General features: G+C 41.5%; 1 protein-coding gene across 3 annotated transcripts in view; it reads left to right on the forward strand.

Moving 5' to 3' along the window:
• LOC148505995 (protocadherin-10-like) overlaps positions 1 to 20,097 on the forward strand; it is an 81,293-nt gene that overhangs the window by 42,796 nt on the left and 18,400 nt on the right. Inside the window, exon 3 of one of the 3 annotated variants that reach the window (XM_088447376.1) lies at positions 3,259 to 3,344. The exons of 1 other annotated variant lie outside the window; for it this stretch is intronic. In XM_088447376.1, the coding sequence (XP_088303502.1) occupies positions 3,259 to 3,344 (86 nt within the window). The remainder of the gene's footprint in view (positions 1 to 3,258; positions 3,345 to 20,097) is intronic. One more of the 3 variants, XM_088447377.1, reaches the window with a different exon arrangement.

The following is a 20,097-nucleotide window of genomic DNA, read 5'->3' on the forward strand; positions in this document are numbered from 1 at the left end:
GATTTGCATATGCTGAGAGAGAGCGAATGCATCTAGCGAGTGGGTCTGAATTAGCTCCTTAGTACTTTACTATAGCCTGAGAAGTCAGCAACTTATGAGATCGCTATAATGTGTAGTACAGGATTTCTAAAAAAAGTTTGTAAACATTTGAATTGTTCAGTGCAGATCTATGGTGGAAACGATCAAACCTGCTACAGAGGACAGGTGGAGGTATTGAGGTATTACCCATAGCAACCAATCAGCTTGTAGATATCATTTATCTTGTACATTCGACAAAATGATAACTAGAAGCTGAGTAGTTGCTATGTAGAACTTCTCCACCTGTCCTTGAGAAGATTTGATACATCTCACCCTATATTTGTTATAGCAAGTTTCTCCTTAATGGTAATAACACACATTCTAAGTTTACTGCCATATGCTGTAGGTCAGAAGCTCCCAGCAATGTATTATATACTGTGTGCTATATAATTCTCTATTCTAATGTGGAGGAGATAGTGAATGAAAATATTCAGGGGCCCTTTGATCATCGGGGGCCAGGCACAAGTTGTGGTGGTAGACACTTAACTACCGGAGCGAATTCCATATTGACCGAGATGGTCAGTGTGCAGGTGGCAGAGGGATCCGCTTGGATCCCTCTTCGCAACCCCAGACCTTGTTCCCATAGGAAGGAGCTAAGCTCTGGGAACCAATAACATCTGAAGATGGCAATGGTTCCTGCTAGCAAACTCTTGAACGTTCAGATTTTGAGTTTGTTGAATACTAGGCGGCCCCATCAGGCCCCTAATAATGAATGGGACCGTTACTAATAAACATGCCGAAACTAGCATTTCCGCATGTGTAACGGGCCCATTAAGGATGATGAATAGGCCCCACAGAGACATACTGTTATCAAAAATGCAGAATTAATAATGAACGTGGCTCTGATATTCTTCCTAACTTGTCCTCCCCAAAAAGCAGCAATTTAAGAGACGTTTCAAATGAGGAATAGGCTTAGAATCCTAAATTGGCTCTTCAAAATGTACCCACAGCAAGACATGCATCCCACCTGTGCCGACTTAGGGTCTGATTCTGACCTGGACGCAAAGCGCCCTTTCGCAGCCATCAGGGACAGGGTTTACAAATTCCGTGAATGCTTGCCAGTCTAAAGACGCCTCCTTTTCCTTCGCACCACACGTCATATATGTAATACCAGTAACATCGAGAGCCATCGGAGATGCTCGTAGCCCTTGAGGTAGACCCTACCCTGCCGCAAGTACTGCGATCACTGCAGGCTGAAATACAACCAGATGATGTGTACAATGACGCCTCCATGCCAATTATGCACACCCATGAAACACCGTTAGAACACACAGGCACGCCTGCGTTCACATATCCACACCCCCGTTTTCATAGACCATCCCCTGACACCACCCACAAACGGCACTCAAAGTAGCGCTCAGTCTGTGTACTGTGGGCCTGATTCAGACCCGGTCGCAAGTGCTGAGCGCTATTCACACATCTTCTCGCATTTTCTCCCACTGTTTCCCTTTAGCAAATGCAGCCATCTACCCTGGTACCAGAACTTACCCTTAATCACCCAGAGATACACAAAGATGTATATGTTTGCTACAGCACAAATACAGTGTGCTAGAGACGGCCACATACAGAGGTGCTTATGACTCGGAATCAGAATTCATCCAATTTTAAGGCATTTCAAAAGTCAAATTTCTTTGCAACAAGGACAAAAATACAAAAGTGGAAACAGTTTTCCTGATCATTGTCAGATTCCCCTGTAACCAGGAAAAAAAATGGTTAGTGGCTGTTCTGAAGCGTGGGTGTGGTCTAGCTCCATTGAGGCCATGCCCCATGTCATGCGCACTATAGAGCGCTTAGGCCATTTAATAACTAATCTTATTACCAGCAACATTTTTCATTTAGTATCGCAGTAACAAATATGCCATTGGTATTACACATGACTTACCACTCTGGCGAGGTCCAGCAATGTCCCCCCACCTCCGTGGTATTGTCCGTTCTGTTGAAGGCAGCCTACTGCTGCAAGCGACAGGCCGCTGTGCCTGACAGCCAATCGGCACATGCACATGACACTTTCCCACGGCAGGGACATAGCAGTGCATGGAAGGCTTCGCTGAAGCCAGGAAGGCTGCTGCCGGGTCCCTATTGCCGACAATAGGGACCATATCACTCTCTCTATCTACAGATGGTATAAGCGGCACAGGGGCAAACAGCGGTAAACTAAGCTTTACTGCAATTTGTTAAATACGGAAAGGATGACATAAGTGCTAAAGATTTTAATGAGCGATTGAATGATTACGACATCGTAATTGCTCAATCGCTCATTAATCGGGCAAAAATCGTGCCTTATATTGTCGGAAATGACCAGTGATGTGCGCTCCCGCGGTCGTTTCCGACATCAATCATCGTCTGAACATGCCGGTCAATCTGCCGATAACAACAGATTGGCCATGTTCAGGGATGAAGGAGGGTGCCTACACTGAACGACATATCATTCAGTGTAGGCACTGCAGGGGAAGAGGAACAACTGTACGATTACGATGACATGTAGTCAGGTAGTGGATGTGCACCTTTAGACTGTTGGATAGATTGAGAGGCATGCATTTACAATAGAGGCAACCTTTTTTACAACAAGAACACACAGGGCCTCAGTTTTGTTCCTGGTTGTATCTTAATTCAGTCTACAAAAATTTTCACTTCTGCTGTTTGTAAGTGAATATTTAAATATGCAAATACCAAGAAAAGCTATCTCGATACAATTAATAACATGCAATGTATAATTATATTTAACAAAACTTTGCAAGTTGTTTTGTGCTCTTTCTCCGAACGTCTATGACTACAAGGGGTTTATTTACCAAGCAAGCCACCGCTTCCTGGCGTGTTTAAGCCTGAAATATAAAATGGCAATGCTTCTAATAGCAAAACAACTTGTGTTTTGCTATTAAAAGCTTTGCCCTTTTAAATGTCCTGCTTAAACATGCCTGGAAGCATCATCTTTCACAAAATGCCTCTTAGTAAATAAGCCTCGAAGTTTTGCTGAAGTAAATTTCAGAGGAATGTGCCAGCTTTTCTGTTCCAGTAAATCTAAAATCTTTAAGTTGCATTGTAATGACAGATTTCCTTCAGAAAGTTTATCTGATACAAAATTGCGCAGTAGGAAAGAGCATGACCTAATAATATCATTAAGAAATGTTTATGAAAATTTTGGACAGAACACAAATATCTTTTTATGTTCTTGATCTCTAGCTCGCAGAGTCTCGAAGATCTTGGAACTCGAAAAGGTGTGAAAAAAGATCACGACAGACTGCGTACACTAGTTTCCCCAGTAACTGGTCTGTATATACACCCTGCAGTGGTTTTAGAGAGCTGAAAGGGCTCCCCCGTTACAGTTATCATAATAATACAGGATAGTGCTCCCAACTGCCAGGGGCAGGAATGGACACGTGGCTGGTTATTGGCAGATACTGTAGTTTGACAGTCCATTAACATTAAACATTCAACGCACCTGTTCGGTAGGTACAACAATGATTGTCAACAGGAGATGCCAGTGATCCTATGTAGATCATTGTCAAGCTTCTAAATAAATAATTTTGCCTTTAGTACATATTTTCAGTGACATTAAAATATCACTATTCACATGTTTTAACATTTAACAGTGACTGTACACTGGGCTGGATTATACAATATCTGGTACAGGCAGCTGCATAGGGCAGATGCATTCTAGGGGGCCCACCAGCCACTGGATAATTAAATGTTGTTTTTTTCCCCCAATAAAAATTGGACTTACATCCTAGCAAGGCCCAAATCTTAGAGGGTGGGTGCTGTAGGTTCTCTGGCACAATCACACCACCGGGCTAGACCCTGAAGATGAATGATAGTATAGCAAGGTGCAATCCCAGCGGATACACTGACAGTGAAGCTGGGGTGGTTCCTACTGATGCTCTATAGTGACTCAGACATAATCACAGGATGCTGAGCTCTATTTCATGTGTATATTCAGCAGTTCATCCTCTAAGTATTAAGATGTGTACAGGAAATTGCTGGCTTTTATTGTGTGTGTCATATGTAACATTGAGATGATGAAGAAAGCATAAACTAATACAACATAATTCTGTATTGTAGCCTATATGATGGGGATAACTATAGTTCTTGTTTATTTATTTAGTATATAGGTGCTGTTTTAATATACACATGTCATTTATTTGGGATGCTATTTTGTGTTCTAATCGGCTAACCTATCCACTTATCTGCTTAGTTGTGATTAATAAGTCAGGTGACAGCAGTGGTGCAAGAAGATTTTACTCTTTGTAGGTACTGGTGTGTGATATCGGTGTGACCTCTGTATAGTGAGCAGTGTGCATTAGGTGTGAGATATTAGTATGACGTGTATAGTGAGCAGTGTGTATTAGGTATGAGATATTGGTATGACGTGTATAATGAGCAGTGTGCATTAGGTGTGAGATATTGGTATGACATGTATAGTGAGCAGTGTGTATTAGGTATGAGATATTAGTATGACGTGTATAGTGAGCAGTGTGTATTAGGTGTGAGATATTAGTATGACGTGTATAATGAGCAGTGTGCATTAGGTGTGAGATATTGGTATGACATGTATAGTGAGCAGTGTGTATTAGGTGTGAGATATTAGTATGACATGTATAATGAGCAGTCAGTGTGTATTAGGTATGAGATATTGGTATGACATGTGTAGTGAGCAGTGTGTATTAGGTATGAGATATTGGTATGACGTGTATAATGAGCAGTGTGTATTAGGTATGAGATATTGGTATGACGTGTATAATGAGCAGTGTGTATTAGGTATGAGATATTGGTATGACGTGTATAATGAGCAGTGTGTATTAGGTGTGAGATATTGGTATGACATGTGTATAATGAGCAGTGTGTATTAGGTGTGAGATATTGGTATGACGTGTATAGTGAGCAGTGTGTATTAGGTGTGAGAGTGAGCAGTGTGTATTAGGTGTGAGATATTAGTATGACGTGTATAGTGAGCAGTGTGTATTAGGTGTGAGATATTAGTATGACGTGTATAGTGAGCAGTGTGTATTAGGTGTGAGATATTAGTATGACGTGTATAGTGAGCAGTGTGTATTAGGTGTGAGATATTAGTATGACGTGTATAGTGAGCAGTGTGTATTAGGTGTGAGATATTAGTATGACGTGTATAGTGAGCAGTGTGTATTAGGTGTGAGATATTAGTATGACGTGTATAGTGAGCAGTGTGTATTAGGTGTGAGAGTGAGCAGTGTGTATTAGGTGTGAGATATTGGTATGACGTGTATAATGAGCAGTGTGTATTAGGTGTGAGATATTGGTATGACGTGTATAATGAGCAGTGTGTATTAGGTGTGAGATATTAGTATGACATGTATAATGAGCAGTGTGTATTAGGTATGAGATATTGGTATGACGTGTATAGTGAGCGGTGTGTATTAGGTGTGAGATATTGGTATGACGTGTATAATGAGCAGTGTGTATTAGGTATGAGATATTGGTATGACGTGTATAGTGAGCGGTGTGTATTAGGTGTGAGATATTGGTATGACGTGTATAATGAGCAGCGTGTATTAGGTGTGAGATATTGGTATGACATGTGTATAATGAGCAGTGTGTATTAGGTATGAGATATTAGTATGACATGTGTATAATGAGCAGTGTGTATTAGGTATGAGATATTGGTATGACGTGTATAATGAGCAGCGTGTATTAGGTATGAGATATTGGTATGACATGTGTATAATGAGCAGTGTGTATTAGGTATGAGATATTAGTATGACATGTATAGTGAGCAGTGTGTATTAGGTGTGAGATATTAGTATGACATGTATAGTGAGCAGTGTGTATTAGGTGTGAGATATTAGTATGACGTGTATAATGAGCAGTGTGTATTAGGTATGAGATATTAGTATGACGTGTATAGTGAGCAGTGTGTATTAGGTGTGAGATATTAGTATGACATGTATAGTGAGCAGTGTGTATTAGGTGTGAGATATTAGTATGACATGTGTAGTGAGCAGTGTGTATTAGGTGTGAGATATTAGTATGACGTGTATAATGAGCAGTGTGTATTAGGTATGAGATATTGGTATGACGTGTATAATGAGCAGTGTGTATTAGGTGTGAGATATTAGTATGACGTGTATAATGAGCAGTGTGTGTGTGTGTGTGTGTGTGTGTATATATATATATTATACACACACAACACAGAATCGCACAGAGCTTTAGATACACAGGGTGAATATGTGCAATCGCACAATCATAATATAATTACCATTGTCTGTCTATCTCTACAGATATATATATATATATATATATATATATCTGTAGAGATAAGAGGGTAAACTAACAATACACACAGCAGCACCAGACATTACACCAACCGGTAGCTACATGTACAGTATGTGACAGCAGCCCTTTGTCCATGTATTTCCAATAGCAGCTCAGCTTCTACGGCTCCACTTCATCATGATCTCAGTGCCCAGTTGCCAATTTCCAATCAACTCAGTAATTCTCCAGGGAGAGGTAATGGGCGGAGCTTCAGATACAACAGGGGCGGTGCTACAGTCACCGCAGGTGGGCAAGGCTTCGGTGAACACTGGTAAATGGGCAGAGCTTTGGTGAACATGGGTAAATGAGCAGGCCCAGGGCTTTGAGGCAGGGAGTGAATGGGTGGGGCTTTGCAATGCCGCTGCCCACTGGTGATGACATGAAAAGAAAATCCTGTCAACATCAACACAGTCCAACTACGCTGGTCATGTGGGCCTATTTGGACTGGGCGCCTGGGGCTGTAGCTCCACCCACCCCATTGTTAATCCAGCCCTGAATGTGGTAAAACCCCTGAAAATGCAGTTTTTGTGGGTTTTACCGCATTTTCCTTATGTACAAAGCACATCTCGGTGGGTAACACCATCTTCAGATGAAGCCTATGGGCTTCTTATCAGGCTGCTCACCCCTGACAGGGATCTAATTGGATCCCTCTTATCTCCCCCTGCATCCTGCGTCCTTCTGCGCATTAGGAATATCGGAGGGGTTTCAGAGTGTTAAACTCAGAAGTCCCTCTAAACAGGGGCATTGCAAAGGACAGCTCTTATCGGGAGAGCTGTCTTTAGCAATATACCCGATGAGAGACTAGATGTACTGCATCGCAGATGCGATGCTTAGTACATTCCGCCCTGTATCTGGGGTGTGTTATCGGTGTGACCTCTGTATATGATCAATGTGTATCAGGTGTGAGATATTGGTGTGACCTGTGTATAGTGATCAGTTTGTATCTGGTGTGTGTTATTGTAGTGACCTCTGAGTGCACAGTTCTAAAATGTCAGTGACGTGTAACCTGCTCTAGAGAATGAGATTTACAATTTGAGTAATTTGGTTCCCAGCACATTTATGTACTTTACACCCCATTTATTAAATAAACCCCCAATATGATAAATATACATTGGACTGGGTTTCTTCACGTTTGGTACACGTCTTCTGTGGGGCTTGGGTACATGATAACAGCACTGATAATGCCAGTGGTCAGAATCCCGGCAGTGTAATCCCGACGGTGGAAATCGTGAACCATTCAGGTAAGTATTCTTGCCCTTCCCCTAACCCTACCCCTAACCCACCTTTTCCACAGCCTAACCCTAGCCCTCACCTTCCACAGTCTAACCCTAACCCTCCCTCCAGTGCCTGAACCAAAACCTAATACTCACCATCGGTATCGCAGCCATCGGGATACTGACTGCTGTCGGGATTTTGGCACCGGGATTCTGTCCACTGGCATTGTCTGCGCCAGGATGGTGACTACATCCCTTCCTGTGAAACTTTACAGGATTGAAGAGAATTATTAGATTAAAATAGGGTCTCCACAGATTTCTTTGGAGTATGCAAAGTTAGGAAAAGGTGTGAAACACCTTTTTCAGAATTACTAAATAAAAGTTTAAAGTTAATTCGATTTGAATGGATGAATTACAAGGATTGAAACATTAATGCATATTATAGTTTACACTGGGTTCCATATTCCAACCAATCTGGCTGCACCCTGGACATCTGCCAGGGCCAATAGCATGATTTTGATCAGTAACACACTGCCTGAGTGTATGTTAAAAGCTTGGAGAGCAGCACCTTGGAGAGCACCCTCAGCAGCACCTTGGAGAGCACCCTCAGCAGCACCTTGCAGAGCACCCTCAGCAGCACCTTGGAGAGCACCCTCAGCAGCACCTTGGAGAACATTCTCAGCCCATGGTAGACTCTGGCAAGTTTCACACCTGCCGGTTTTGGCCGTCCGGCCAAGAAACAGGCAGAAGCTGGACAGTGTTTTTCAAGCACTCAGTGCCTTTCACAAGCAGCGGCTTTAAGCTGCTTTTATTTTTTTCATTTTTTACTTATTTTCTGGGCATGTGCAGCAGCAGCTGCTGCACAAGCCGGCCGGTGTGTGTGTGTGTGTGTGTGTGTAAGGAAACATTGCTTCCTATACAACACAGGTGTGCAGGGATGGCACGGGCATGGCACGGCAGCCGTTCTTCTCAGTAAATATTCCGGCTGTTACGCGGCAACCATGCCGTGCACGGGCCATGTGAAGGAACCCACCTGCTTCCCTGCTCATAACTATATTTCACACCTGGCATTAAACCAGGTGGATTTTTGCCGCCCGGTCAAAACCGGCAAGTGTGAAACTGGCCTCTGTGTTTCATACTGTCAGTGTGTCGTACACTGGCAATACACAGTAAGAAATACGTTTTATGGAGTCCGCACTAGTAAAACAGAATAATTATGAGAAATAAAGATGAATAATCAGACAAACCAACGTCTTGGTCTTAACTAATATAATTGTTGTAAGACACTTTGTTGGTGGTGCTACCAGACAAAATTTGTGAAAGACACAATCATATCATAGTTCCAAAGAAGCAGAAGAACAAAAAAGTATTTTCTGGTGCACTCTTAGAAGTATCTAATTAATCGTCAAATAAAGTGAAGTAATGAAAACATAAGATTTAGCTTTTATGTATTAACCTTTAAAAAAAGAGTGTATTAAAGATTCACTCCTTGTTACCTAGGATCAAAAAATGACAATAATTGTTTTAAAATCATTAACTGCACATCACAGTGATTTAGTTTACTTATTGTATTTATGGATGTATCGCATAGAGATGGTTTTATAATAATTGTTGTATCAAAAATTTGTCACTCTCTAACAGATTCCCTATTATACCTTGGTTATTAGTAGGGAATGGAGTAGATACCCACCTTATTTTGATGCGTGATATGTAAAATGCAGCGATTAAATTCTTAATGAGATATTAGCTCAAACACATCAATGTCAAAGCAGTCGTATATTATTGCTAATTATTTAGTCACATAATTGTGAATGATAGAACTCAAAAAAGGGGATAAGTCAAAAGCATAAAGAGCATCAAACCCTTATCTATCTAAACAGTATCAAAAACTGAAATTTCACTTTATAAGTGGTTGCTTTTCAATAACATTTTGCACATAATATGTAAAAACAGAAGTTATAAAATAGGTAAATCAATAAGTGACTGCACTGCTCATATCAAACAAAGGGTATACCAGTTTGGATATACATCAGGCTAATGTCACCTCATAAGCAGACATAAGATAACCTGATTGACTATTGCACCCTTTAGTATAAATGCAAATGACCTATATGAGCCTTACACAGAATGCTCAAGTACACACACACACACACACACACACACACACACACACACACGCATAAAGAATACCAGGATTCCTGTTACAAAGAAAAACGTATATTTTCTTGTATGTTTCTACAGGGCTAACCATATGTCCTGAGACCAATTGACAATGTGTGATTGATGGTAATTGTACCCACTTGATATACAGATCAAGACTTTCAAACTAAATCAGTAGGTCACAGAATTAAGGAATGCCCAGGGAAAAGCACAACTTCTGCTTTCCCTTGTCTAAATATATCGAACAAGGGATGAGAGAGAAGTGAACATGATTCCCCAGGGAAACAAGAGAGAGAGCGCTTCTGCTATCCCCGCTCCTGACAGTATCTTCCCCCTGTTGCTGTTTGAGCATTGCAGAGGGAGAGTCTCTGTCCGGCTGGGATGAGAGAGCGATATGGAGCAAAAGTAAGAAAAGAGACCTCTCGCTAGTGTGAGATCCGGGTGCGGCTGTCGGTGGTGTATTTGAATCAGTAACACTGGATTATGGCAGAGTTCAGGGGTCCCACCAAAATAGGTTGGACTCTGGATCCCAGTTGACTCATATTCTATACCATGTTTATCCTTTAAGCTTAATAAAAAAATAAAATTTCCTTTCAGAGAAATCTATCAATCAAAACAAACATTGGTTTTCTATATTAAGCATGCATGAAAACCCATGCATACAGCTTTTCTTCTCTATACGTGCTATTCAAGTGTTTCTTTATCCTGCTGAATGCAAATGGGATTTACATCCTTGCCAACTAAATACAGATTTCAGAAATATGTGACAGCTGCTGGATACAATAGCATCGGCTCAGACTGGCATTTGTGTATTGTAACAAAACAATTGTTAGAAAGAACATAGTATTTTTCTTGTTATTTCATTAGACATTTTTACTTTGTATTTCAAAGGATGTATCACTTATTTAGAAAAATATGTGTTTGTGTGTAGTTACTGTTGATTCAATTGCTGATTGCGGGAACATTATTTCTCGATAATAGGTGGAAATGTTGTGTAGGAAGACAATAGTGTGCAATTTCAAAAAGTTGGCTAAATGAACTTTGTTTACACCTGTCACCACAATATTCTCTTATAAACTTTACTCACGGAATCTTTTTGTGCTATGGGGGCACACTGCTCTTTTCACTCTATAACTCTCAGTCTGCAGTTTCCTGCTGCCTCCACATTCTTCTCTCTATATCATGACACTGCTCCTGTCAAAATCATCCCTGTTCCACTCAACATAATTACTTTACTGGGAGGCAGTGAGCAGTCCATAAGTTCAACACACTCATCTCCTTAAACATTCTGTGCAGCTGTTGAACATTCCAATGAGGTCATTGGTTAGACATTTGCTTCTGCCAAAATAGGAAACAAGTAGACATTGAGGAAATTAAGAAAGATAACAAAAAGGTCCTCTTACACTATATAAATCAGGGCCGGCTTTAGGGGTGTTCGAACTGAGTGGTCGAACAGGGGTGCCACCCATAGAGGGCGCACCCTTCCCCAGCATCCTGATTTCAGCAGGACATTATTGTCCCGCTGTTCCACCCATGGGCCGAAGTGGCCCATGGGTGGTCAAATCGGGGGGGTTGGGGACCGGGACCATTCAGTGCCGTGAGAGTGCTGGGGGAAGCCCAGCTAGTGAGGCGCCCCCCTGCCTGACATTACCTGGAGGCGAGCCATGTGGTCATGCCCCTCAGATAACGTCACATAAGGAGGTGTGGCTATGATAATTAGGCCACACCCCCAATTTTGGCCGCGTGCGGCGATAAGGAGCACATAGCACTCAGCCGGCACAGGGCACTATTAGTCCTGGAGCTGGCCCTGATTTAAATGGTTCCATTTTCAATAGGTTTTGTTGAATAAGTAATTTGTATTGCTAAAGGACTATAAAATTGTATAATCATGAAACTCCAGTCTGGTTATATCATTTTAATAAAATAACTTAATAATTGATTATAGTAGGTGATTATTCTAGTGGTGGTGATTAATCTTATAGGACCACTAAGCACAAAAAAGTACTTTTGTGTAAACTTTCTTGTCATTGAAAAGACTTGCAGGTGAGATGCAGTTTCCCCATGCTGAGCCTGAAGCCATATTTGGCTATTAACTCCTTCGTTGCAGAGGATGAGTGGGGCTCATCCTTTGCATATGCATCAAGAATTGAAAGTCCCACTCATCCTCCACAGCAACTAACACCTTACAAAAAAACAAAATTACTAGTCCCCCACCAGTACAGTCAGTGGGTGATCGGCATCTGGAGGTGAAATTGTCATGCTCACTTAAAAAAAAAAAAAAGAGAATGAAGAAGCATGGGAGGAGAGACTTTAAGGCCCTATATCTGCCCCACCATGGCACTTCAAATGATAGGGGCCCCCTAGTTGCTATTCTTTAGAAACCACCTGTCATCACTAGACAACCCCACATTGTGCAATGAAAAACATATGACCATAATTGTACCTGTGGGGGCAGGGGCGTTTCTAGAGAGGAGTGGGCCCGTGTGCAGTCTCTGACATGGGCCCCCTCCTCTCACTGTGGCCAGCACTGGAGTTATAGACTCTGGGCACTAGAGTGTGCCCAAAGTGTATAATGAATGCACAGGTAACCGGGAAAATGGCCGCAGCGGCACATGCGCAAACGACGGGAAAATGGCCTCCACGGTCATTTTCCCGTCATTTTACAGTGCCATACCCCTGCGCCGACATAGAACTCCGGAGAGATAAGTAATGTTATGGGTGCAGGGTGTGCGGTGCGGGGCCCGTGTTCCCTGCACACCCTGCACCCATTACAGATACGCCCCTGTGTGGGGGCACCCAGAGGTAAAGGTATTTAAAATAATGCAGCGTTATAGCAGCTATTATCTAGTGATCACCAGATAATACCACATTCTATGTAAATATGGTGTTTTCCAAAAAAGGGTGTGTGTACAAACATAAAAACTTACCACAGAGGGGGAGACTCTAAAGCTCATATCTCCCCCTTCAAATTAAGAAAAGGGTCCCTCATTTAGTTGTAGGCATTCTACTTTAAAAAAGCGGTAGGCCATTTTTGTGTACCATATTATTTATAACACTAAGGGGTCAATCCTATTAGGTGCGAAATGTGAGGTGTGAGTTGCTATTTTCACTTCGAATTCGCATAGCGAAATCATTCTGCAATCCAACTAGCAACTCGCACTGAATCAGAAGACTGAATTAGCAACTTTCCACTCGCACCTCCCTGAGGGTGAGAGATCAAAAGGAAAATCTTTATTTTAAGGTTAATATGTTGGGATACTGTGCTGAACCCCTTGGACACCCCCCTAATGACTAATTAGGCATTTGGAAGTTTTCAATTAGCTTAATTAGTCCAATAATTACATGTCATTTTTTTGGGTAAAAACAAATGTCCTCAAATTACCCCAAAATCAACTTTATTGTTAGGTTAGGCACCCCAAATTTAATTACAATAAATTTTTAGTTGAAAAATATTTTTTTTTGTAATTTTTTTTAAAAAAATTCAAGGTGCCCTCAAAGTACCCCAAATTCACCCTTTTTCCTACTTTTTTTCAAAAGTTAGTTTTTTTTATCATTTTCTTGCATTTAAAAAAAAACCAAGACACAAATTAGCAATTTGACACCATTTAAAAACCTACAGTACCTCCCTAATGCACACAAACAGCCTTCTATACGGTCCTGCTAATAAAATTATTTATTTTGGGGGTTCCAGGATGGTCTCCCCACAATTTCATTCATTTCTCGCAAATCTCATTTGGCAGTCAATTCGCACTCCTCCGCTGCGAGTAGTGCAAATAGGCATTTTTAATTGGATTGGAGAATTCTCGGGAGCGCGCTTCAATGCGAAGTGTGCGAGTTTCAAGAAACCAACTTGCTACTCACAATTTGTACCTAATAGTCCCCATAGTCAGAATTGAAACTAAGGGCCTGATTCAGACCCACTCGGGAGCAGCTGTCCGCTCGCAAGTGGGTCGATGTTCTGGACTGAGCATGCGCACGACGGAGGGAGCTCCGTCGTGCGCATGCGCCAGACGCGACGAACGAAGGAAAGTCCTTCGCTCGTTGTGTCTGATCAAAGGGGGCGTGCTGTCGATGTTGATTGACAGCACGCCCCCTTTGGTAGGCGTGCCGGGGGCGTGCCTCCCTGGCGGGGGCGTTCCCACGGGAACGCCTCCCGTCAGAAGCCGGCCCACTGACATCACTAGTGATGTCAGTGGGAGTGATTTTGGCTCTGATAGAGCCAAAATCACTCCGGAGCTTGCGGTTGAAAACCTCAACCGCAGGCTCCGGCTCGCAGTTTCGATGGTCGCGATGGTCAAGACCATCGCGGCCATCAAACTGCACGCTCGTATAGCCTCTGGGTGGTGACCCACAGCTATACGAGCGTCCAGGAGGACGCTCCATTTTCATGGAGGCCGGCCCTCATTCAGAGCATGCGCTCTGCTCAGAGCGTACGGCTCTGAATGAGGGCCTAAGACTGTAAACATTAGCAAAAAAAACAAGCAAAATGCATTTTAATTTTCAAGTGCAGATTTTTTTCTGTGAAAAACTCCACACATAATCCTGATTCTTTTGTAATTATAGAAAAGTGGTTTAATGCCAAAACCAGAAGTATGAAGTACAAAGTAATTACAGTTTCTTTCAGTTCAGTTTTTGAAATTTCAATTAAAAAATACTTTTTCGTTCAATTTGGTTACATTTTATTAGACGACTTCGATGGAACAAAAAGCCTAACGGTATTTTCTGAAAATGCAAATGTCTTTTGAAAAAAAAATACCAACACTGATTGAAAACATCTTCAGCAGTGAAGAGGTTAAAAATGCTGTCACGCTTTCCTTTATCAGACCGCATAGTGTATCAGAAATGTTGGGACCTCACACTATCCATATTTTGAAGGAAAGGGAAAGGAGGCATTTACTGTAGCTCTGTCAGCAGGCTGATACTCTCTCACATGTACAATGAAGGTAGTTTCACATTCAGTCAGGGCCGGATTAATAATGGGGCTGATGGAGCTACAGCTCCAGGCCCACCACTAGAATAGGCCCACAGCAGCATCTGCTGTGTGGGCTGGTGCAGACAGGATAAAAAAAAAATCTTGCTTCATGCCTTCATTAGCCAGCGGGCCCTTAATGCTCCGCATGCTGGTACTTGTGGTTCTCCAAGTACCAACATGCGGGAGGCATGCTGTGACCTGTAGTTCTACTGTTAAAATTTTTTTATCACTTTTATTTTTTACATCACACTTTACACAATCAACCTGGCACCCACCGCTCAGGGATTCCAGGAATAGCCTGGAGAGGGGGACCCCTTTTTTGGGGTGGTCCCCACCAGACCTCCCCAGGGATCCCAGCCTTGTCTGACTAGCGGTCAGGTGTAATGCTTTGACCAGGGGACCCCGTGAAAGGGTTCCCCTGGCTGTAGCATTACACCCCCGCTAGAAAGAGTCCGGTGCTGTTTATGGTAAATACAGGGGACCCCTACTCATTGTCCCCTGTATCTTCAAAACCAGGCCTGGCTCACTGAGCCCAGTGCTGGTTGTGCTAAATACAGGGGACCCTTACGTCTTTTGTCCCCTGTATTTTCACAACCAGTCAGGGTCTGGTTGTGCTTTTAGGGGGGGACCCAACGTCATTTTTTAAAAATGTTTTAACACTTTACAAGCATTTTACACACAGATACATGCATGCATGCATGGATCATGCTGATGTATGCATTGTGTCATTCATACCTGCTCATGTTAAAATTGAAAACTTGAAGCAGGTCTATTCATTTTGTGATTTTAAGTTTGATTCGAAGTTCGAATATTAGTAAATAAGGGATTTGTGTGTTGGTCTATGTAAAAAGTCTGATGTTTTTCCGATGTTCGATTTTGAGTGGGATTTGAGTGAAATTTGGTTTTATGTTCGATTTGACATTCAAATTTGCCTTTAGTAAATCTCCAAATGCAAAATGGAATGTAATTCGAATGTCAAATCACATTAAAATCAAAATCGAACAATAGTAAATATACCCCTAAGTCTCTTTCTAGCGAAGTAGGCGGAGACCTTGAAGACACATTTCCATCATCTGGCAGCACTTGTGTTGCACTTTTGTATTGCTTAATAGTTTCGCTGCTGATTATGCAAATGGCACTATCATGGCCGCATCCCCTGCTGTGCAAACATGAGTTGCGTCATTAAGCACGGTGATATTAATCATGTCCTCACACTCCTCACATTTACACCTTGGACCTACCCACTAAGATCTCCTGGAGTCGAGGTCCAAAAGTTAGGCTGTCATGGTCGTTTTTCGCATTTCATTGTCTTTTCATGAATTGTTTGAAATGTAAGTAGCATGGGGGGTTAAATGCAAAATCTGAAAATATTATAGCATTTCTCATTTCACCCAACAAAAAAAACAATTATATATTGTTCACATTTAAAGAAAATACAAAGTTCATTAACTACTGTAGATAATGAACTAATACTGTACATTTCATTGACCATTTGCACACGCATAGATTTTTCATACAGAGCATCTACTTGGAAATAGATTCTGATTCTCCCCTTCTAAGTATTACAATATTCCTATATTTTTGTCACGTAGAAATGTGACTTTGAATGATCCCTTTGTTGCTGTAAGGGATGAGCTTCACACTTCATTTGTCTGCTCTTGTTGGTTAGACTCATCATTGCCAGAATTGCGTACAGCCAGCATAAGGGCGGTGTGCTTCAGGGTTCTCGGATAGCAAAGGGTTAACATGTGGTTCTTTTTTTTAGAGTTTGTTAAGCTAACTAATAAATTTAAAACTATAGCGTGAAAGGGAATACAAGACGGTAATACCAGAGGACATGCTATATCATATTATGGCTGTCCAACAGGGTCCCTGTGGGTGGCTGTGTGTGGCCGTTTTCATAGAAATATAGGAACAACACAGTATTATATCATATCAGAGTACATAGCCTAAAACACTGCTTGCCTGCTCAGAGCTAGAAGAGGAAATCTTTCGGGGGAACCTTTGAGAAGAGTTGGAATAAACCTCTAAAAATAGCAGAATTGTAATAAAAATTAAATCACCAAAAGCTTTCAAATATTACGGACATTGTAACTGTTTTTTCCTAGTCCCAGTGTGAAATTGGCAAAACTGCTAACATTTGTGCAAATTTTACATCAAGATTACTTTTCATCTCAACTGAAAATACCCCTATATTGTAAAATATGTATAAACACAATTTTGTCATTGTCCAAATTAACATATCATAGTGCAATGTGCTGTATATTTAGTGGTATTTTTTTTTAAAATAGTTTTCTGCTAATAGTTTGAGCTATTTAGTATATTTTTATAATCAAAATAATTACTTTATCGATTAAAAGGAAATGAAAGCATTTGTATTTCAATGTCCGCCATGTGCAGTCTATGTACATATATTTAGACTTTGGCAAGGTTCCCCAGAGAGGGCGGCCCAGGTGGGCTGAATGGAGATGGGGTGGTGTGAATCGTGTCATTGTGGCCACACCTCCTGTAACATATTGGCAGTATATCCGGCTATGCATCACTGGGGGTGGGGTCACAGTGATGTCATCAGTAGCGAATTGCATCATCACTGCCTCTTGTCCTGTCAATTTCATAGTTTAGCCAGGGGGTGAGTGCAGAGTGGTGTGCATGAGTGACCCACCTTTCTGGGAGCTGGGAGAATCCCCCCCCCAAAAAATTGTGAGTCTCCCGGGATGGCGGCCATGCATGTCTACGAACAGTAAAAAAGCTAGTCAGAAAAGTTTCTTCGTAGTCTTCAATTTATTTTAGAGATCATCACTTCCCCAAAAATTACAAGACTCAAGAGAAGCAGCCATTTTGTTTGCTCTCTGAATTTCAGGCTTGGGCACCTCATTGATTCCTATCCATCCGATTTGGCCCTCTCACTTGCTAGTTTTCTAGCTTACTGGCTAGCTCGTGTTTTTCGTTGTCCTCATCCCAAGACTCTGCTCCCCCTTTAAAAGCGTACTATACCAACTTCCCATGTCCCTTCTACAGGGAACTTTTCTTATTCATCTGAGCAGATTTATCTTTTACCGAGCCTATACTCTTTTTCAAAAAAGTACAAATAAATGAGATCCCAATGGCACACATGGTTATCAAAAATGAATACATTTGAGAGAAAAGCCAGTGCGACCACTTGAATGCCTCCAGTCATTACTCAGTGACTGCCCGAATCACTATAAAAAGATATCTGAGCTGTCACAGATCTGGAAACCTTTATGCTCAAAATTTGTCATATTCCACCAATAAGAACATTGGTGGACAAAGGGAGACATTATGACAGTTCTGTCATTGCCTGGGGCAGGGTGTCTGTTTCAAAATGTTATGTTGCTGTCCAAATTCTGTGTTTTGACATTTTAGAATTCAAATCCATTTCACATTTTTGAGCTTTTAAAATAGATACATATTTGTTGTAATAATAATAATAATAAAACAAATTTGCTAATTTGCCTGTTTATACAAATAGCAAAACATTTTGGCAAAGTTTGGTTTGTTTCTTGATTTTGAACGATACATTGATTTTACATTAAGGGAAGTTAATGATTTGGAGCTATTATTTTACTTTATTCTGTCACATTTTTAGAAAAAGGCAAAATGCTATAAAAATATTCCAGTCATCCCTTTAACTTATGACCTATGGTGCAAGACCTGTGGGTGGCTACCCCAAATGAGGTTCTTTAACCTATTTTTGGGGTCTTCTTACTATCAAACATGCAATATACTCTATTAGATACCCCTACTTTTAGGGTACCAAGATAAAAGCATGTTGATACATGGGATGGGGATATATTTATAAAGCGGGTTTCAATATACAGCAAGCCTGATTTAGCATTTATTACTATTGCCATTATAAATTTATCTGTCAAAGCCGCTGTGAATCAGTGAGTTTGAAAACCCGCTGTTTAGTAAATATACCCCACGGAGTCCCAGCTGAAATAATAGTTTGAACACTACTGGCCTATACTGACCTTGTCATTTATGTTCGTGGAATGAACCACTAACTGAAAGTCATTGTAAAAAGTAAAGACTGCTATGGTCACAATTAACGATCTAAAAACACCAAAGAGAATGGACACTAATGATTATTTTAGGTAATAATGACACAATAAAAAATGTAAGAAATTAGAAAAATAAAAAACATTATTCTCAAAGTTCTGTGCGCAAAGCATAATATCTCTGTTTATTGTTTTTATTTTTCTACTGAAAGATCACTACCCTTATTTTATTGCCTTATTTATGGCAACCATGTAGCGGGAATGCAATATGCTAGAATAAGTAATTGCGGCCACAAACAGAACCTCTGCATGAACTTCTGCCTCCTCTCCCTTGTTGCTGTCGTTTAGATATTGAGATCACTGACTTCAGCAAAGTTGGCAAATAATGTTAGTGTTATGGTAGTGAGTTAGATATAACTAACGGTGCACTTCTAAATAATGTTTCCAGAGTTGCCTGCCTGCATATTTGCAATGAGTTTTTCAACTATGAAGAAACATCTCTACGACAGGACAGCCCCTATCCATACACTTGGGGGGTTGAATTACCATGCAGTGGTTTTTCAACGTTGCCAATAATTGAAGGCTTGACCAATGGAATTCAAAGGGCAATAGCTAGTAATGCTACTGTAAATCCATGTCACTTAGCGTTAATTACCATTGGGATTTGAAAAACACTGATCAAAGCTGCCATTTTTGGCGGTTTTGCAAACCCAACGTTTAATAAGTCTGCTCCTTGGTTTATTTGCCACCATCATTATCTGTGCACAACTGCACCAGCCTACACCGGGGACAAAAGATCTGATAATAGGCCTATTTACACATATGCCCAAATCTGTGAGTCCCGTAATTTTGACAACTCACTGAATTTAGCCTACGTGAAAATGCTTCAATTCAAACCAGTTCCGCCACTTCAGTGGCAAGTGGAGATGCATACAGCTGGTGTAGGCATTGCCCGTGGTTGCATAAGCTTGGTACTGGAGCCTGTGCAGAGTGAAAACAATCAAGATAAGCACTGCAAACAGACTTAAGCTGGGTACACACTGACAGATATATTGGCCGAACAATCTATGCCCGTCGGGCAGCGTGTACCAGCAATATATCTGTGAACGACGCAGTTCACAGACATATCGCATCTGCTGTGCTGCAGGGCCGATGGCAGATATATCTCCAGATATATCTGGCCATTGGCCAGTCTGTAAGGGCGGTCTACCAAGCGCCTGTACACATGCAGCAGAGGTCGTGGGGAAGGGGGATGACACGCCCCCGCCCCGCCCCGCCCCCCATCCGTCGGTACCTGCAGCCAGAAGCAGATGATGGCCATTCAGTGTTTATGAACGATCATCATCTGCAGATATATCTGTAAAGTGTGTAC

Source organism: Taudactylus pleione, unplaced genomic scaffold (genome assembly GCF_031769625.1).
Source record: "Taudactylus pleione unplaced genomic scaffold, aTauple2 ptg000431l, whole genome shotgun sequence".
NCBI lineage: Eukaryota > Metazoa > Chordata > Amphibia > Anura > Myobatrachidae > Taudactylus > Taudactylus pleione.